Source organism: Eublepharis macularius, chromosome 13 (genome assembly GCF_028583425.1).
Source record: "Eublepharis macularius isolate TG4126 chromosome 13, MPM_Emac_v1.0, whole genome shotgun sequence".
NCBI lineage: Eukaryota > Metazoa > Chordata > Lepidosauria > Squamata > Eublepharidae > Eublepharis > Eublepharis macularius.
In genome coordinates, this window is record NC_072802.1 from 50389135 (window position 1) to 50408428 (window position 19294).

Genomic DNA, 19294 nt, shown 5'->3' on the forward strand with positions numbered 1-19294 from the left:
TTTTTCCCCGTCAATGGAACGAACCCTCTTCCGGTGAAACGTTCCATTAACTTCTGACGTCGCAGATCTTTCCGGGAGGGAGGGGAAACGGGTTGTCTGCGCACGCTTTCCAGGAGTTTGCGCATGCTCATTCCTCTCATTTCTTTGGTCGCCATGGCGTCAAGAAAAGTCCCTTAATAGTAAGAATGCGCATGCGCCAATACGTCTCTGCGTCTGTGACGTGATCGCGCGTATTCTTCGGAGCGCCGACATTTTGTCGCTTTGCCACGGAGTTGGGTGTGTTGTTATCTGCTGCGTTTGTACAGCCGGATTGAGGAGGCACCATGCCTGCCGGGCCTGTGCAGGCGATGGCGCCTGCCCAGCCAGCGCCACCTGAAGCGAAGCAGGTACAATTCTGCCCCTCCCCCTATGCTCCTCACTCCCCCCCCCCTCCGCTCTTCACTCGGAGTTGAAGTCCGGGCCCACCGAAGGGGCGGGGAATTTGCGTCTCGTGGGGCTTTGTGGAGGAGAACGTTGCATTCTGGGGATTGTAGTTCTTGATGCCATCATAGTATATGGTATACTGTGCTTACTGGACGGGAGGGCGAGGGTTACACGCTGCTTCCCAGTGGACGACCGATAAGGCCTGTTGCTATAACTGCCACTCGCTGTCCACTCTCTCTCCTCTCTCTATGTTAGGTGGAAGGAGCCGGGTCTAGTATACCTCAAGGGAGTTCTAGGTCTCGAATCTTGGAGGTTGGAGAGGGCGGATTTTGGGGAGGGTTATAATACCATACACTGCAACCTCCAAAGCATCTGTTTTCGATCTCTGTGGCCTGGAGATAGGTTGTTCTGGGAGGCCTCCAGCCACCATCTAGAAGTTGGCAGCCCTAAGTGGGGGGCTGGATTGTGGCAGGGCTTCCAGGTGCTGTGGAACACAGTACCATTTCACAAAATATTTTGCAAAATCTGTACACAGAATAACATTGCATGGGTGAATCCTGGCCTGTAGGGCCCAAGAGACTGAGATTGTGATGCGAGAGGTCCACAGTTAAAATCTCACCACTGACACAAACTCATCCGGTTACTTCAGGCATGCAGCCACTCAAACTTTCCACCCTCAGTTTCCAAATACAAGGGTAATAATTCTGGCCTACTGTATAGTGCTGAAAGAATTACAAGAAGAGAATGCATATTAAGTCTTTTAAATGTTAGAAAAAGTTATAAAACAGTACATATTTATAAAGTTTTGTCTGCTTTTCTCAAAAAGACAAAAGATAGCTCATCATGTTTGTTGTTTAATAACCAGTTTATGTTGGGTTGCTAAAGGTGGCAGTGTTTAATGTTTAGCATTAATATAATGGTTGGGACTAATGTCTAGAGCTTTTCTTAAAGGTACTTCTATATTATTTTAGTTAAGGAGTTTTTAACCTGTTTCACAACCGTAGTTTTTAGGATAGCTGACAAGATGCGTTTCAAATGAGGGAGGCAGCAAGGTTAGCTTGCCTAAAGATCATGATGGTGCAGTTGTATGCATTGAATCAGTGGGTGTAGACTGGAGTCGCTCTGAATAAGATTGCTCTGTGGTAGAGGTGATGGGGTATAACAAATGTCATTGGAAAATAAGATACGTCATTGTGTCTTTCTAGTGTTTTTAATCTGTCTCAAAATGGTGCTGGTTGTAAAAGTCTTTAGACTTGGCAGTGACTATATAGATATTTATTGTTTGTATTTGTTATATAGTAGTTAGCTGTACTGGGAATCTTTTAAAATATTTGAAATAAATTTGAACCAAGTGCTTCCTGGTTTGTAGCTCAGTCTACACTCATGTGTATGAAATAACTTTTCGTACCCAGACTTTATATCATGAAGCAACCTTTTGCAAGTGTTATCTGCAAAAAATAGAAGATTTACAGTGCCATTCTAACGAGTTAAACCCTTCTAAGTCTTTTGATTTCAGTTATTAAGGAGGGTGCAATGCTGCATAGAAGAACATTGTTATTTAACATGGTGTTCTGTTCTTTCTTTTGAGAGTTTAGAGCTGCTTAGGTCTCATTCCTGAGGTATTTCCTATCTTGACAGCTTAAGGGGCCAAACCTCTGATGAATTTAAAATTTCAATGGGGAACAGTCATGTAACCATTTTTCATGTAATACTCAGAAAAACAGGGGAATGCCTGACTACCAAGAAACAAATTTTCTCACCTGCACAATATTGCCATTTGAATACTAATAAAATGTTTCCACAGGAAAAATTCTGTGTTTAGGGAATACTTCTGGGTCCCACAAAATAAGTGAATGATAGCTGTGCATATATGTTTGCAGCAGAAAAATAGATCACTTTACCTTTATAGCTTGATAACATGTAGATTGAGGAGTGTGGAAAATATAGTTTTTTCAATTTATTCTCTTATTGCAGCCTGAGGATGAGCCAAAAGAAGAAACCACACCAGCCAAACCTGTTGTGGGAATTATTTACCCACCACCGGAGGTTAGGAATATTGTGGACAAGACAGCCAGCTTTGTGGCTAGGTGAGTCACCATAAATTGGCTTCAGGTAACATTAGAGCTTGCAAACATGAACAAGAGATGTATTCTGGTAGCATCATCAGACTCGGTGGGACAGATTATTATTTTATTTATTTTTACATATACGTTTTGCCTTTTAAAGAAAAAAGGTGCCCACAAGGCAGCTCACAAATTTAAAATAAACGGATAGTATAAAAACATAGCAGCTACTCACAGCTAATGGACAGCAGCCTGGAGTCTTGAAAAAAGCATTATGGAGCAGAAACAGTTACCTGCTCCTCACAGCCTTTATTTAGAGAAAAGAATGGACTTGACTGTGTAAGTCTTGCTAAATTAAAAGCTAGGCAAGCCTCTTTAGGGAGAGAGTTCTAAAGCTGCGGTATCACTGTCCTGTCTCCTGATCAAATATGAAAGTATGTGGAGGATAGTTTCTAAAGATGACCTTGGAAATCAGACAAGGAGTAGGTACTCTTTGAGAAATCCTGGCTATGAATTATTTGCTTGTGTTATGTAAGAAGGTAATGAGGATGTAAACATGCCCTGTTGTTTTGGCTGACTCTGTATGATAATCGTAATGGTTTTCAGGGAAAGCTTGTTTTGGCACTGATTTCTGCTTTTTATCTTTCCAGAAATGGTCCTGAGTTTGAAGCCCGAATCCGTCAGAATGAGATAAATAATCCCAAATTCAATTTCTTGAACCCTAATGATCCTTACCATGCCTACTACCGACACAAAGTCAACGAGTTCAAGGAAGGGAAGGCTCAGGAGCCCTCTGCAGCCATCCCGAAGGTCATGCAGCAGCAGCAGAGTGCTCAACAGCAGCTCCCCCAAAAGGTAAGTGGGGTCACCTTTCTCTGGCTGCAGGAAGTCCAGGTAGTTGAAGTTTTTCACAGCCTCTTTTCTGTCCCCCCTTGTAGAAAGGCACCCCAGTTTGTAGAGATTACTAAGAATTATGGCTTTTTAAATATACATTAAGTCATTCTGATAAGAGTCATTTTCTTTATAATTAAGCCATTAGAAATCATCACTATGTTACTTTAAAATAATGCATGCTCAGGCTCTATGACCTATGTGCTTACTGAGGCAGAATATAGACCAGCTGGCGTTCAATTTGTGTGTTCTTCCCATAGGTGCAGGCACAGGTGATTCAGGAAACTGTTGTTCCAAAGGAGCCTCCTCCAGAGTTTGAATTCATTGCAGACCCCCCATCAATCTCTGCCTTTGATTTGGATGTGGTAAAGCTGACAGCGCAGTTTGTTGCTCGGAATGGCAGACAGTTCCTCACCCAGCTGATGCAGAAGGAGCAGAGGAACTACCAGTTTGATTTCTTGCGCCCACAGCACAGTCTCTTCAACTACTTCACCAAACTGGTGGAACAGTACACCAAGGTAACTCTATTCTTGGATGCAGCCATACTCTTGAAGACATTGAGCTCAGCAAGTCCAAGGACAGTTTTCTGTCTTAAGGAGGACAGCAAATATGTATTTCAAAGAGAAATAGAAGTTAATGTATGTTTTTTATCTGTGAAGTTGCAAAGAAATGCTGCTATGGATGCTGGGCAAAGAGGCTCTCATTCTGATTGCGTGTTCAGTGGTCTAAGAGGGAAGTTGTTTCCTAATGTCTAGGGAAACAGTTGGAGTAGCAACACATTAGTTCTGTACTTGAAGTAAAATATTAAAGGTAATGCCGTATATCTCTGTAATATGACCTAGTTTGCATCAGCAGACATAAATAGCAATTGTGCTTGTTGCCATCTCATCTTTACTGTGTACAATTGGCATTGTTTTTAGAAACTCTTGCCAGCTTTCGGCACGGTTGCATATATTCTCAAGGAGCAACTGTGTTAGTCTGTTATAGCAAAATAAAGCAGAAATCCAGTAGCACCTTAAATATTTCATTTATACCCTACTTTTCTTCCCAGTGGGGCCCCGAAAGTTATTTCCATAGTTCTCCTCTCCTCTATTTTTTTCTTACAACAGCCTTCTGAGGTGGGTTAGTCTGAGTATGTGTGGCTGGTTCAAGGACACTCAGCACTCTTCCATGGCAATGGACATTTGAACTTGGGTTTCCCAGATCCTAGTCTGATGCTTGTAACCACCTACCACAACACCCTGGCTCTCCCACTTCAAAGATTAACACTATTTATTCCAGCAGCAATTTTCATGAGTTGAAACTCGCTTCTTGAGATGCTTTCTTTCATTCTGCAGGCGTGCAGAAAAGACGTGGAATGTGGTACTAGGCACAAATTTCACCTTCCTCAGAATGACGGGATTTTGTTTTGTTTTAAGCAAGTTTTCTAGTAAATATTGTTGTAATGAGAATAGGAAATATATGTACAATGCTTGCTAAAATCCCAGCAGAGTGGTCTCTAGTGATCAGAGATGGGGTTCCAGTACCCTGTATAGCTCACTGCCCCTAATTATGACTAGCAAAGCCAGAATTAGTTATGTAAAATGTGGTAAATGTGTTTAGGTTTCACAATTTATACAGTTCACTATGTGGCTTTTCTTGAGAGAGAATTTGGATTGCAAGTACATAGAATTTAAATTCTCTTAAAATAGTTATATCCCATACTTTGAATCCCAAACCTCATAAAGTAGCTTGAATTAATATGGATTCTATGCTGTCTTTTTTTAGCAGTTTAGAATAGAACCCTAGTTAGGATTCTAGCTTTCAGTAACATCTTGAAAAATTTGTTTCAGATCTTAATCCCACCTAAGGGCTTAATTACAAAACTCAAGAAGGAGGCAGAAAACCCCAAGGAAGTATTGGACCAGGTAATTAAGAAATAATTTATGATTTTTCTTGCACACCTTAGGTCATTTTTGTGTTTTGAACCTGTAATTTTATTTAAAATGTTTGTTCTACAGTGCTCAGCCTGCAAAGGAGCTACTCATAAAACTGACATAAAAACTTTGTTGTGATGTCTGAATTCCAGGCTAGTGTAAATTTTCATGTCAGCAAACTTCTGTTTCTTTGTGACAGGCACAAAGTAAGGTTCATTTGCTGTGCTTTCTCTTAGTTGTGCAGATAGCAATGGAAATTAAATACTTGCATTTGACAATTTATTTTTCAGCATTTGTAGTTTGCCTATCTCTAAAAAAAGCAAAAACTGCTCAAAACCAGTCACATCACATCATACTGGAGGATGCAAGTGGAGGAGTGTGCAGTTGTGGTTGACAGGTCATAGTCATGCCTGTTACAAAGAAACAGAAGTTTTAATGTCTGAAACCAACTCCAAGCCAAAAATTAAAAGATATGAAATACAGTGTATCTGAATGGCAATACTTATAGCAGGGATAATACCTGCATTCAGCTGTTCTTTTTCCTACAAATGCAGCACTTTGTTTTTGTGTTTTTTCCCTCCAAAATGTTTCAACGTATCCTCCTGTTTTTAACTTTCAAACAAGTCAAGTCCGTGAATATAGTATATAAAGTCTATTGCTGTCAATGGTTGTGGCTTATTTAGTTGCTTCTGTTAACCCAGGCTGGGATCACAACATTTGTCGTAATAATCTCCTCGAAACATGATAAACATTTGTTGAAGATTCTTAGTGGCCAACTAAGGAGAAATAGGCAGGATGTTTGTCTAGCACCATTCATCCATGCCCACAGTGGTGCAGTTTAGATAGCTTTAGATTCCGGTTTTAGTGGTCTTATGGCAGCCCCCCCCTTAAGATTGTAATGTATATAGGTTAAATGCAAAGCCATTCTTTTGAGGCCACTATGCTGAGCCCATGAGCTGAAGCCCTGGATTTTGGCCTGAAGGTCAGGCATCAGTGGCACCACTGCATGCCCAGCTGATGGAAGGAAGGACAGACATCTCCATGACATTATTTAGAGGACCTCAGGGAAGCAAAAAACCAAAAAGTGGGAAAGCAATGGTTGCTCTTTTGATACATAACTGGAGAGTGAAGTGACTTTGTGTTCTCTGGCTCAGTGAGCTTCCAAAGAGGGGAGACTGGACTGTTGTTGATGCTTATTTGGGGAAGCTACCTGTGCAGTTTTGATGAGCCACTGGCTTAGTTGAATTGCTCCTTATTAGCTAGAGGAGCCATCTGCAGTCTAAATATATTTATCCTTTTGTGGGAAAGGTGCTTATAAATCTCATTCATATGCTGCAATGCTATTTAGTTTTCAGTGTTTTGTTAATGTTGCCTGTAAGGCAAAGTTCATATATAGCATCCTATCATTTTGGAGCAGAGGGGCCCTTAGGGATTATTGATCTGATTATGAAATTGATTTCTACATATTTTGATCTAGATCAGTCGCTCAAAATCTATAAAGACTAATTCTGCAAGTGTATTACAGAACATAGAGTCTGGCATAGATGTAGGGTAAGATATGAGATCCTAGCTAATGAGTTTATTAAGAGAGAACATACTAATGATGCAACAGTGTTTCAGATTTGTTTCTGGTGATGTCCTGAAAGTTTTAATTGACCAGCACTTTCTTCATTTTAATCGCTGTGTGATACAATGTGAGAATAGGTGACAATGCCTTGCATACCATAACAAGATTTCTGTTTTTCGGGCTTTTCTCTTTCCTGAGCAGGCATGCTACAGAGTGGAATGGGCAAAGTTTCAGGAGCGAGAGCGGAAGAAGGAAGAGGAAGAGAAAGAGAGAGAGCGTGTTGCATATGCCCAGATCGACTGGCATGACTTTGTAGTAGTAGAAACTGTGGACTTCCAGCCCACTGAACAAGGTTAAATAATCCGTTGCCTTTTTTTTTTTTTTGCAACTAGCACTTATTTATTAAAACATTTTTACTCTTCCATTTTCATTCTGTAAGGATCCACAGGCAGCTCAGAAGCAGACTATAAAAACACATAATATTAAAAACCACAATAATAGAGCAAGGAATAATTACTGTGTTCAGCCATATAAAAACCAGACACAAAACCAAACAACATGACAGAAAACCCGATACGCAAGAATCAGAAAATCTTGCATAATTATTGTATTTAAGTGTATTGCTTGAATTGACACAAAGGGGCATTATAAATTGAGTCTGTGTGAGTTGAAGAGAAAATACCACCCACCTTGAAGACTAGGAAGTAAATTATGCTGTAGCCAGGATGATAGCGGAACTGGGAAACAGATCCAGCTGAGATACAGATCCAAATAAAGAATAAAAGGTTGCTTGCAAACAGAAGCAGAGCTCAGATCCTATAATATTGTCTCACCTTCACTCTTTCTATTAATTACCATCCCAGGTGGACTCAAATATTAAAATAATGTGAAGCTTGTTATAATATGCATTGTGTAGGTCTCATCGCTGGGAGATTAAGCAGTGGTGAAATTGACGCCCCCCCCTCCCTTTCTGTTGTAGGGAACTTCCCTCCTCCCACCACACCCGAGGAGCTGGGAGCTCGCATTCTGATCCAGGAACGATATGAGAAGTTTGGTGAAAGTGAAGAAGTGGAGATGGAGGTAGAGTCGGATGATGAAGATGAGAAACAAGAAAAAACAGAGGAGACTCCATCCCAGTTAGACCAGGACACTCAAGTGCAGGATATGGATGAAGTGAGTAGCTGACCAAAGGCATTTAAATGTGGCAGGGCTTGAAAGTAGACTGGCAGATATTTTGGAAATGTCATCCTCAGCCCCAGTGAGGATTTCAGTGTTTTAGCTGCATAAATAATGTCCTGGATCTTCAGTGCTATGCTGAAGTCATATGGTCAAGAATTAATGTCTGCAACATAATTCTGAGAATAGAAATTAAGAAAACGATCGGAACATTTTGTCACTGTTGGTGAACCTCCTATGGACAGAAGAGGAATCTGAAAAACAGCTAGTCTCAGCTCATACAAGGATCCATCAAATAGCACTTTGCAGTCATGCTCTGCATCAGTAATCTTGACGAGTTATCTCCAGTGTTCAAAGGATAGATTTCCATAAACCAGGAATTAGGACAGCCAGTGCCCAGGGAATTAGCCTGAATTGTAAAATTACTCTGTTGTTACATAAGCCAGCTCTGTCTTTTTATTAAGCAACCCAAAACCTTCAGGAGAAGGAGAACCACTTTCCCTTGCCACATGACTACTAACCCAATCTGGGGAAATGCTCTTCTGACCCCCACGTGAAACAGCCTGAACATCAGCTATGTTCCATTCATGAACTCTCCCCAGAATAAAACATGGGTTATCCCTCTTGCTGAGCATCTCTGGCTGTATTGGTTTGGATTGGGAATGGGCACATTATTACTTGTTCCTTAATCTTGAGACTATGAAATCATGGCTTCAAATCATGGCATTCACACGCAGGGCATCTTGCCTTGTGTGTGAATGCCCTTTGTCCTTCGTTAAGGCTTGCTGTTGTGTGTGCACTGATGTTAACAATGGTTAGTGCTAACCACAGTATACTCCCAAGATTTGTAACTAGTGTTTAAAGCTGGTTTCAGAGCTTTAACTATGGTTTCGAGTGGCTTATTCCAATCAGGTAACTATGGTCAAGGGACAGGAAACATGCTTACAGTAGCTCTGTCAGGTTGCTTTATCAAAGGTAATGTATATAGGAATTCTGCAGCACAGGAATATACAGCTGAGATTAGACCTACAGTCTCTCAGAGGACTTGGGGAGCCAGATTCGTATTTACCCACAGGTGCAGAATTTACCCTATTGGTTAAAAGTTGGTGTGAACAAACTAGACATCAATCTATGTTGCAATTTTATGATGTCTCATTTATAAATGTTAAAGGGCTCTGATGAAGAAGATGAGAACCAGAAAGTTCCACCCCCTCCAGAAGCTCCAATGCCACCTCCTCTTCCCCCTACTCCAGATCAAGTTATTGTCAGGAAAGATTATGATCCTAAAGGTAACTTTTGACTCCTATATCTTTGCATGCGTGATTCGAAGGTTCGATAAAGTCATCTCTAACAGTGTGGCTTTCTTCCTTCTGCAGCATCCAAGCCTTTGCCACCTACCCCAGCCCCAGATGAGTATCTAGTTTCCCCCATCACTGGGGAGAAGATTCCTGCCAGCAAAATGCAAGAACACATGCGAATTGGGCTTCTGGATCCTCGCTGGCTGGAGCAAAGAGATCGTTCCCTCCGGGAGAAGCAGACTGATGATGAAGTTTATGCCCCAGGTCAGTCATACGCAGCTGGTTGTAGAAATATTCTGTTCTTCTTTCAACCTTTATCCAGTTTACTATTTCCTACCAGCATGTATTTCAAATGGAGAGTGTGGTCAGGTCCTTTAAAAACACCTGTGTTTTGTAAAAATTGTACTGTAAAAATGTGCATTACTAGATTGACTCTAACTTCAAAAAGGAGAGTTACTAATTGGCAATTGAAGGCCCAGCCGTTCTTCAACAGTGAAATCCTAAGCAGAGTTACTCTGGTCTAAGCCCATTGAACTCTGCTTAGGATTGCACTGAAAGGTAGTTTCAGGGCAGTTGTTAAGTTGGATTGCAGAGACAACACAGTACTTCATGATGATAGCCCATAAAATGTTCTAAAGGCACATGACACTGCTGCTGAAGATCATTAGATTGATTCCTGTGAGATTCCTGGATGAGAGATCATTTGAGAGCCATATGTAAACTGCTTTGAGCTCTTCGGAGGAATTGAGCATAAAAGAGTGTTCTCTCTCATGCTTGAGTTATGCAGAACCTTTAAAGTAGCAAACAGAGAAGGCAAAATGCGCAAGAACATCTCAAAACCTTTTTAGTGGGTTCATTTTAATCTGGTCAATCTGGAGCATTCTGATTGATGCTGTGTTTTGTAAGATAAAACCTGATCAGCAGTTTTGTTCCCGTCTATCTAGGTTTGGATATCGAAAGCAGTTTGAAACAGTTGGCTGAGCGTCGTACTGATATTTTTGGTGTGGAAGAGACTGCTATTGGCAAGAAGATTGGGGAAGAGGAGATCCAGAAGCCAGAAGAAAAGGTACGGTAAGAGCAGGCTGGTTACTTTCTATATTGCCATAAATGAGCAGGAATTGAAATTCTTAGGTAACAGGCTTGCCGTTATTAATCTTAATGCATTTCCTTTCATATTACCTATTCTCTTTCATTAGGTGACCTGGGATGGTCACTCAGGCAGCATGGCCCGAACTCAGCAGGCTGCTCAAGCCAACATCACCCTGCAAGAGCAGATAGAAGCGATCCATAAGGCTAAGGGGCTGGTGCCTGAAGATGACAGCAAGGAGAAGATTGGTCCAAGCAAACCCAATGAGATGCCCCAGCCCCCACCCCTTTCATCAGCTCCAAACATCCCGACAAGTGCTCCACCAATTGCATCTGTACCCCGCCCTCCTTCAGTAAGAGTTGCTGCTTGCTTATGTGGAATGTTTGGTCCCCCCCCCCAAAAAAGTTGAAGTTCTTAAATAACCCAAGCATGTCTTCTAGATGCCACCTCCTGTCCGCACAACTGTTGTCAGTGCTGTTCCTGTCATGCCTCGTCCTCCTATGACTTCAGTGGTTCGTTTACCACCAGGCTCTGTTATCGCTGCTCCCATGCCACCAATCATACATGCCCCTCGGATCAACGTTGTTCCAATGCCACCTTCTGCTCCACCCATAATGGCTCCGCGGCCCCCTCCTATGATTGTGCCCACAGGTCAGTGTTGAACAATCTCTCTCTCTTAATAGTAGCCCTGTACATCTGTTTGTAAGAAAGAGCCTGTGTGTGTTCACTTTACAAATGAAACCAGGCACGAGGACCTGGATAAATGTGGGGTTTGTATCACAGGCACATACATTGACTGTAACATGAGAATTACTCAACACACATACGAAGAGCAATCAAGTGTACACTATACATGAATTGTACATGCATTCATTATAACCTGTAACAGGGCTAGTGTCTTTAGAGTTTTGTAGCTTCTCACTTGCAGAGAAACGAGTGCCTGTCAATCACCATTGGTTGGTCAGAATCCACTTCCAGTGGCACATTCTTCACAGCAGCCCAGTGGCCCACTCCAGCTGTTGCATTTAGAGATGCCACAGTGTCATGCAAGCTTTCAAGTTTCATCAGGGCTATACTTGGCTATTTCTGGAACAGAATCAAGTCCAGAAAATTCATGTGAGGAACTCCTTTGTTTAACTTAACTTAAAATGTGGCTATCATCATTTGCTGAATTTAGTTAGTTAGTTGTTTAAAACATTTCTGGCTCCCATTCTACCCAAATAGGGTTCCCCAGGCAATTTTGTGTCAAACTGGAAATACAGCTTGGCTATAATGACATTTAGTTGTACTCCTGCAATTTCTAATGGATCAAGAGGCCACTTAACAAAAAAGAAACCTGTAGCTTGCTTCAACCTAAAGTTTGTGCTGACAACAACATTATTTTTGTCTGTGAAGAGAAGGGCATAAAAAATAGGCAGAGATAAAATTGCTCCTCTTCATTCCAATTTGATTGTCCTTTCCCCCAAAAATTGAGCTGTCAGTATCACCTCCATCCTGTTAATCTGTCTGGCTTGTCCCTTTTTTATTCATGGAGAGCCAGACATCTAGTAACTCATTTATTATTTTCCTTAACCTCTTCTCTGATTAGTTCCTGTCCCACAGATTCTTGATGCGAATTGTTTCAGGTTTCTTCCTTTGCCCAGTACCATGTTTCTCATAACAGCTAATTCCCCACCCCCACCCCGCTGCCCCAGTGTTCTGCAGTTGTGTAAAAACTAGATGATTTAGCACTTCCAAATGGCCCATTCCTTGAGCACTCTAGAAACTTGACATTCCAAAGCAGCCGAAAGAGTATAACTTGCAGTGATTATTATTACTTCTCTAGGATGCTTTCCCAGCATGGAAAACCTTGTTCAGACTTTTATGTTTATAGGTTGTGCCTACAAAATTAGAAGTCAAATTTGTACATTCCAAAGCTGCTCTTAAATATGTATGGGTAGTTGGGGGCTAGACTTAAATACTTTTTACTCATATCAAAGTTATACTGTGTTACAGCATGCAGTCCAGTATCATGTCGGCCAGATAATGACCTAAGACTGTCCCGTATGGTTTCAGTTTAATCTAAATAGGCTTTCTATGAATATCATAGGTTGCAGCTGAGCGAAGCCATTGACTAACTATTGTATCTAATTGTTACAATATAGGATACAGACAGGGACCAGTCAGCAGTCCAGGTAAACTTCTTAAGTGTCATTGTGACCTCGGAGGTAATTCAGCTAATCACTAACCTTCAAGCCAAGCTAATTTGCATGCATTCACTTCTCTTGTCTGTCCAGATTGGTACAAGGGGGATCCTGGCTGTGGTGTGCGTCTCTGTGTCGATAGTTTTGATCTTGTAGACTTCTTGGCCTGAGTGCCGCTGCTCTTGAAAGGTTTTGTGGCTGCATGCTAGCTTGGGTGCTGGTGCTCCAGGTACTCTCTCTGTTGCTAGAGAAACCAATGCAGGAATCCAAGAAGCACCCTTACTAAGTACAAAATTTGTTGGTATGCTTTTTAGGCGCATTGCGCCACAGCAGTTGATATGTGACAGTAAACCCAGCTTATCTAGCCGGTGAGGTCTGGCTGCCTTTGTGTGCAAATCGATCTGTCCTCCAAGTTTCAGATAAGTAGTTCAAGGTTGCTACCGTGTTGGTTCAGGTCATCAGCTGTCACATGGTGGTGCTCTTGTCCAAAATTATTCTAATGCCTTTTTAAAATACTAAACCCCCAGTAACTCCAAGCCAAAAAACTAACAGTGAAGTTGGGTGTTGGTACTTTAATGTTGTACAATCTCCGAACCAAGCATTTGAAGCCCAAGATATCTAGAATAACGATGAGTTCATGCACTGTGGTTTTTAGAGACATATCTAAAAGTATAATGTGTGAATGAGACCAAGACATGTACTGTCCAGGTATGTTGATCAGAATCAGAATTGCTTGCTTGCAGTGCCATGTCATTTGTGAAATGGCCCTTAAAGCTGATCATAATGGATATCTAGATATCTGGCAGATACGGATAGTATGAGCAGAGAAAGCGTGTGAATAGCAGTAACTCCTTCTAAGAGTGACCATACAGTTGGTGGAAGCCCAGGAGTCCACTTTTCAGCCTACTTTGATAAGAAGACATAATTTGGGTTGAAACACATTATTTGTTTCCATATGCATAACTTTCATGTGATTGCTTCAGAGCAGCTTTCTGTTGCTCCAACTTGGTCACTTCAAGGTCTAATGATCAGTTTGAAATTCATGCTCAATGAATGCAATGCTTGGCTCTGAGAAACCTGCAGACAGTGTCCCTATGTTTATAGGTCAACTGCTTTTTGCCTTGGAGTTATCACTGATGACTTTCCTTCTTTGTGTCTGTCTTTCTCTTTCCCTAAGGGCAGGAGTGTCAAATGTTAGTCCATAAAAGAGAGCTACATTTCACTGTGGCCTGACCAATGTGTGTTCAGGTTTCCTATTCCTCTTCTGTAGCAATATCTGATGTCAGTCCATAGTAAAGACACATGGTTGCTGCTGTTTATATTTAGGAGTGAATAACTATTACTTTTTTCTCCATCAAGCTCCTTGGAGGAAAGGCCAGATATAAAACTGTGACACCCTACATGATGTCATTTTATTTCTTACAAACAACTTTCTAGAGGGAGGTTAGAGAAAGAGAAAAATTAAGAGAGTTGAAGCCAGTTCTCCCCAGTCCAAATCCAGTATTCTGTCCACTAATGCCACACTAACTTGCCTGCAGTTTATTCTACATTGTTTTTTTTCTGTTTGGTAAGTCTTCTGCTACTTTGTTCACATATGCATTGTCCCTTAGTGCAATTAGGAGGCATATAGATCTTATGGCAAAGGGAGCATACTGCCCTCTTTGCTGTTCTAGCGTATATTAAAGTGATTACTGAATTGGTTTGCCCTTGTAAGAGCACCACAAATGCCAACCAAGTGCTAGAAACTCCCCCCTTCCCTGCACATCTACTCTCCCCCCAGGGAATGTAGATGGTATGCTGTGCTCTCCAGCATTTTCTCCATTTGACACTGCTGCTTTGAGTTGTGCCAATCACTGCTCCAGAAAAGGCTGTTAGCAATTTCATGCAAAATTAACCCTTTTGCCATTACTTCAGCATTTGTTCCTGCCCCTCCTGTTGCACCGGTTGCTGCCCCAGCACCTTTGCCTCCTGTTCACCCTCCACCGCCCATGGAAGACGAGCCATCTTCTAAGAAGATGAAGTCTGAAGACAGCCTCATGCCAGAGGAGGAGTTTCTTCGGAGAAACAAGGTGCAGAACTAATAGCTTAATACAACCTTAAAGAAATAGCACTGCTTTTATTTCAGGTCATAGGAGAATCTTCCAGACTGCCTTTGTGGTTCCATGGGGTTGGGTTGGGCAGTTGTCAGTATCTCTTTCTGTTCAGAGTCAGAACGAAACTTCAGATGCTTCATTTTCAGCCGGAACATGTTGCTTAACAAAGAGCTATTTAATTACAATACTATCCGGAAGATGCAGGGGGAAGCAGGCTGCAAACAAGTTGTAAAAACATTTATCTGTTGCCAGCATATTCCTTTGGAGCCTGCCTCTTCCTGTCTCTTACATGACAGAGACAGCTTTGTTCTGCAGTCAGCGGACCTTTCAGAAATACAGTCATTAAAACGAAAGCAATTGTACATGTTTAACAAAGTTCTTCAGCATCCAACTTCTAGTCTCGATGGCTACATCAAAAAAGAGCCACTTTCTCTGTGATCTGAGTATTCCCCCCAACAAGAAGGGTAGCGCGCTGTTCAGTTGAATGGCCTGTTACCATAGCCAGGAATGGAGCAATTATGAATTTGAACATTTGAATGTGTACGGGGATGTTATTGAAGGCTCAAAGCCAATAACATTCCTCCGTGAAGAAGCAAAAGGCTGTATATTATCTGTTCTCTTTCCTTCCCTCTGCTGCTCCCTCTCTAAATTTCCATATTTACTCCCTTAGGGTCCAGTCACCGTCAAAGTTCAGGTTCCCAACATGCAGGACAAGACCGAATGGAAGCTCAACGGCCAGGTGCTGGTGTTCACCCTTCCACTCTCTGACCAGGTACGTGCCACAGGACTTTACTGAAACAAGGGATGGCCAACTTCTGTTTTACGAGTGCCACTTTAGTCCTCAGACTAGCCTGTGTGTGGTGGTATTGCACAGACACACATCTTGAGTGGTGGAGCTCCATAATAAAGCAGGCACTACCTGCCAGTAAAGGCAGAGTGTACATTAAGAGTGTATTTAGAGTGTACATTCAGGTATAGTATTAAATATATGTCTTATACATAACATCAACTAGATGTATAGATTATCTTCACCTCATACAGGTTGAAAACATTTTTCTGGAAAATGAAGCCTGGGCAGACTTTTAGCAGTGCCTCCATTGAAAACTCAGGTGCAGATCTGTTTCAAGTGAAGGGCTGGGTGTGGCTAGTGGGCCCCTTGTTTCCTACCCCTGCCCTAAACTACGTGCTAGCAAAGTGCACAGTTGGGGCTGTTTGCTAGGCTCTCAATATGTTGGATGTAGCGATGTTGGAATAAGCACTCTTTTCATGGGGGGATCGCATTGTTTGGTCTGAGAGATTCCTGTGCCTTATTAGAAGCAGGATTGGATTCCAAAAGGGATGTGTTTCTCTGGTTTCCAGGTTTCTGTTATAAAGGTGAAAATTCATGAAGCTACTGGGATGCCTGCTGGGAAACAGAAGCTCCAGTACGAGGTGAGTAGTGTGGTCACTGCTGCTTTTCCAGTTGTAGGTGAATTTCACTTCTTGGTTTAAACATTAGCATGCACCTGACTAATGATCACTGGACTCTTCCCCTGTGTGTGCAGCCTTCCGTTACTTAACCATTAACTCTGTCTGGAACCTTCTTTCTTTCCTTGCTTAAGGTTGCATAAAAATAACCCCCTTTACCTTTCATGCCTGGACATAAAAGGGGGAGGGCAACTTTTCTCCTAGAGCAGAGTAGTTATGTGAAGTAGTAGATGCTTTCTTGCCTTTCCCTTGCTAAGTTTTGGGTACTGTCACAACTCTCTTGTTTTTTACAGGGCATCTTCATCAAGGACTCCAATTCTCTGGCATACTACAACATGATAAGTGGCTCAGTGATCCACTTAGCACTCAAAGAAAGAGGAGGCAGAAAGAAGTAGTACCCCTGTGGCAAGAAGTTGTCATATTGGTGCAGCTCTGGAGTAGTATCAGCATGGAGTTCCCACTCAGACTGGATTTTGGACCTTAATTTTGTATCTGGTAGATCCTGGGCCCTGAGAAAGTTGGTTTTGCCCATGCAGTAGCTGTGCAATTGTGAGCTGATAATGTGTAAAGCTGAACAGCTCATGCTATAGTCAAAATGCTGCCAGAATTATCCCTGTGTTGATATTATTGCCAGTGATTCTCCCTTTGTGGATGAGGCCTTGCCTAGCTTTGATCTAATTCCACAGTGTTTCACTTTCGGAGGGTCTTGCGGGCATACAAAGAATTTTACCTGTCAGACGAAACATTTCAGTTAACCTTCTCATACCAAGTAATTTTTTAAAACCAGCGTAATAAAAGCATTCATTGTTTTGTGCAGGATATGTGATTAGGGTTGCTTTGGAACAGCCAGATGGAAGAGAGGGAGTAAACCAGGTTTCTGGGTCATACCATAACTTGTCAGCCCACCTATTGCAACTCCTCCATTTGGAAGCAGTTTGCTATGATGTACAGAGAGGACTGCTATTTAAAGATAAACATCTTGAAACTTATGGAATCAATTTCATTGTTTTTGGATCTTGGTGTTTTAAAAATATGTTTAGATTGAGATGAATGAGCCTCGAGGGGGTGAGCTTAGCTTGTGGTCATGTGCTAGAATCTTCAATTTTTGCTTCTTCTCCCATCCCAAATGGTTTTGAAAATTTGTTTAATGTGAAAGCAACAATAAAAAGAAACAAGTAACATGTCCAACTATAACTTAGCATATGTAAATTACTTGAAATCAGTGAATTGCAGATTACTCAGTCATTTAACCCAGCCTGTATTTCAAATTTAGCTTAAAGAAGCAGTTCTTCAGAGAACTATAGTATTGAATGTAGTTCCTATTTCTTTATTTCCCTCTGCAGTGCAGCTTCACTTGCTTATTGTGTATAGAGGTACAGGTTCCAATGTCCGAAAGATCAGTGTTAGAAGTAACTGGTGTTACAGTGTTCCTTACGAAGGTCTGAGTGAGTCCAGGAATAAATGTTAGAAATGTTAGCTTATCTCAGTTCACCCAATAGCCTTTACTCTACTGCAAAGTACCAAAGCCTGTGTGTGTAGCTTTTCCATCTTCATAGCTATAGATGGAGACCTCTCTTCCATCCTTCTCCTTGGAGGCTGAGCTGCTAGGGTTTTTCTTTCTTCCCTTGCATCAGTGTCGTAGAGTAGAAAGCAAAACCAGTGATGTCAGGCTGTTCTGCTTTTCATTTGGGCTTGGCTGTTTTTCTTGGCTCTTAGTTTTGACTACAAAATCATTGATATCTTGGGTTTTATGGCATTTGCCCCAAGACTTGGTCTACTGCCCAAGGAGTGGCTGGAGGGGGCAGAATTCTCAAAACACTGTATCCTTATGTAGGAACCAGGTAGGACTAATAAATAGCCTAGCTATGGGAGGAGAGGGAGAACATTGGAGGAGACTGCAGTCACCACTTGAACTGCCTTGAACAAACACTGCTGATGTGCATAAGATTGCGCTGTCCCCAAGGAAGTATGGAATGAGTCCCAGTAGGGAGGGAACTGCTGAGTGAGACAGCTGCCTGAGTTTATCCAAAGCCACCCAGAATCTTTTTGTTTTTGAAGGCTTGGCAATTGATTCCAGTTGTCTTTCCCAAGCTGGCCTTGTAACCACATTTCTTTCCATCTACCCTACTGTGGTCCTCCGACTACAGATTTCTCTCCCTAATCCCCTTGCCTCTTTTTCTCAATCAATATTTCAGTTCACACAGCTTAATTGCTTCCAGCTCTTCCAGGATGGCTTGAACATGTGTGGCTGTGTTATACCAAGTCAGACCAATGGTCCATCTAATCTGCTTTGAGTGGCAGTGGCTCTCCAAGGGTCTTTCCCAGCTCATCTACCAGCATCCCTTTAGCTGGTACATGCAAAGCTTACTTTTTCCCCCGGGCCAGTGTCTGCTTCCCTTGCCCAGAGACAGCAAATTCAGGCATGCCATGGTTTTTGGAAGGGGCAGCCTGCTATCTGAAAATGCTAGCTGTTAAGATCTGGTATGTGCAGCATTATCTTAAAAACATACACAATTTAACCTTTGTTAAACTATTGATTCAACTAGCCTGATATTGTCTGTTCTGACTGGAGCAGCTCTCCTGGATCAGAGGTCTATCCCAGCACCTGCTATCTCAGAACCACTATGGTGTAGGGATTAGGGTGTTGGACTAGCCTTGGGGAGAGCAAGGATCAAATCCCTGCTTGCTGTAAAACTCATTGGGTGAACTCAGGCCAGTCAGCATAACCTACCTCTCCCAGGGTTATTAAGATGAAAAGGAGGAAGGGAGAACCATGTAGAAAAAATGTAATAAACTGGAGGTGCCGGTGATTGATCCTTGTAGTCTTCTGCCGGCAAAGCATGAAACTGACCCGGCTTCCTGCTGCATATCTGAATGGGGATTCCTCACACTTGTGGGACAATATGAGTAATCAAATACATGTGATGTTTAAGAGGGCAAGACCTATACAGCTTGTCCAACATTCTGTTTTCTACCCAGTTGGGTGACTCTGGAGGGCAACCCTGCTAGGAAAGTCTTTAGGAGGAGGGGGAAAATAGAGGTTTTCCAGAGATGGAATTTCTAGCTGTTTGACTTGCATTGGTAAAATTAACAATGTCTGTGTCCTCCCCCCCACCCCAAAGTTAAAAAG

The 19294-nt window shown here is 42.1% G+C and overlaps 1 protein-coding gene across 1 annotated transcript; it reads left to right on the forward strand.

The window, feature by feature from the left end:
* The first annotated feature begins 233 nt into the window (after positions 1-233).
* SF3A1 (splicing factor 3a subunit 1) lies at positions 234-17358 on the forward strand. The gene is made up of 17 exons (XM_054996064.1): positions 234-386; positions 2398-2510; positions 3137-3341; positions 3638-3895; positions 5210-5284; positions 7062-7212; positions 7840-8033; positions 9208-9325; positions 9413-9598; positions 10279-10400; positions 10531-10773; positions 10862-11072; positions 12566-12595; positions 14519-14673; positions 15368-15469; positions 16057-16128; positions 16458-17358. Exons 1-17 carry the CDS (start codon positions 324-326, stop codon positions 16557-16559), a joined length of 2400 nt encoding a protein of 799 aa, XP_054852039.1. The 5' UTR covers positions 234-323; the 3' UTR covers positions 16560-17358.
* The last annotated feature ends 1936 nt before the right edge of the window (positions 17359-19294 follow it).

Bases quoted from the DNA above. Each gene is read 5' to 3' on its own strand.
- SF3A1 (XM_054996064.1), top strand. From the start codon at position 324: ATGCCTGCCGGGCCTGTGCAGGCGATGGCGCCTGCCCAGCCAGCGCCA. The intron at 7,213-7,839 runs GTTAAATAATCC...TTTCTGTTGTAG, and splicing joins CTTCCAGCCCACTGAACAAG to GGAACTTCCCTCCTCCCACC. The intron at 10,401-10,530 runs GTACGGTAAGAG...CTCTTTCATTAG, and splicing joins TCCAGAAGCCAGAAGAAAAG to GTGACCTGGGATGGTCACTC.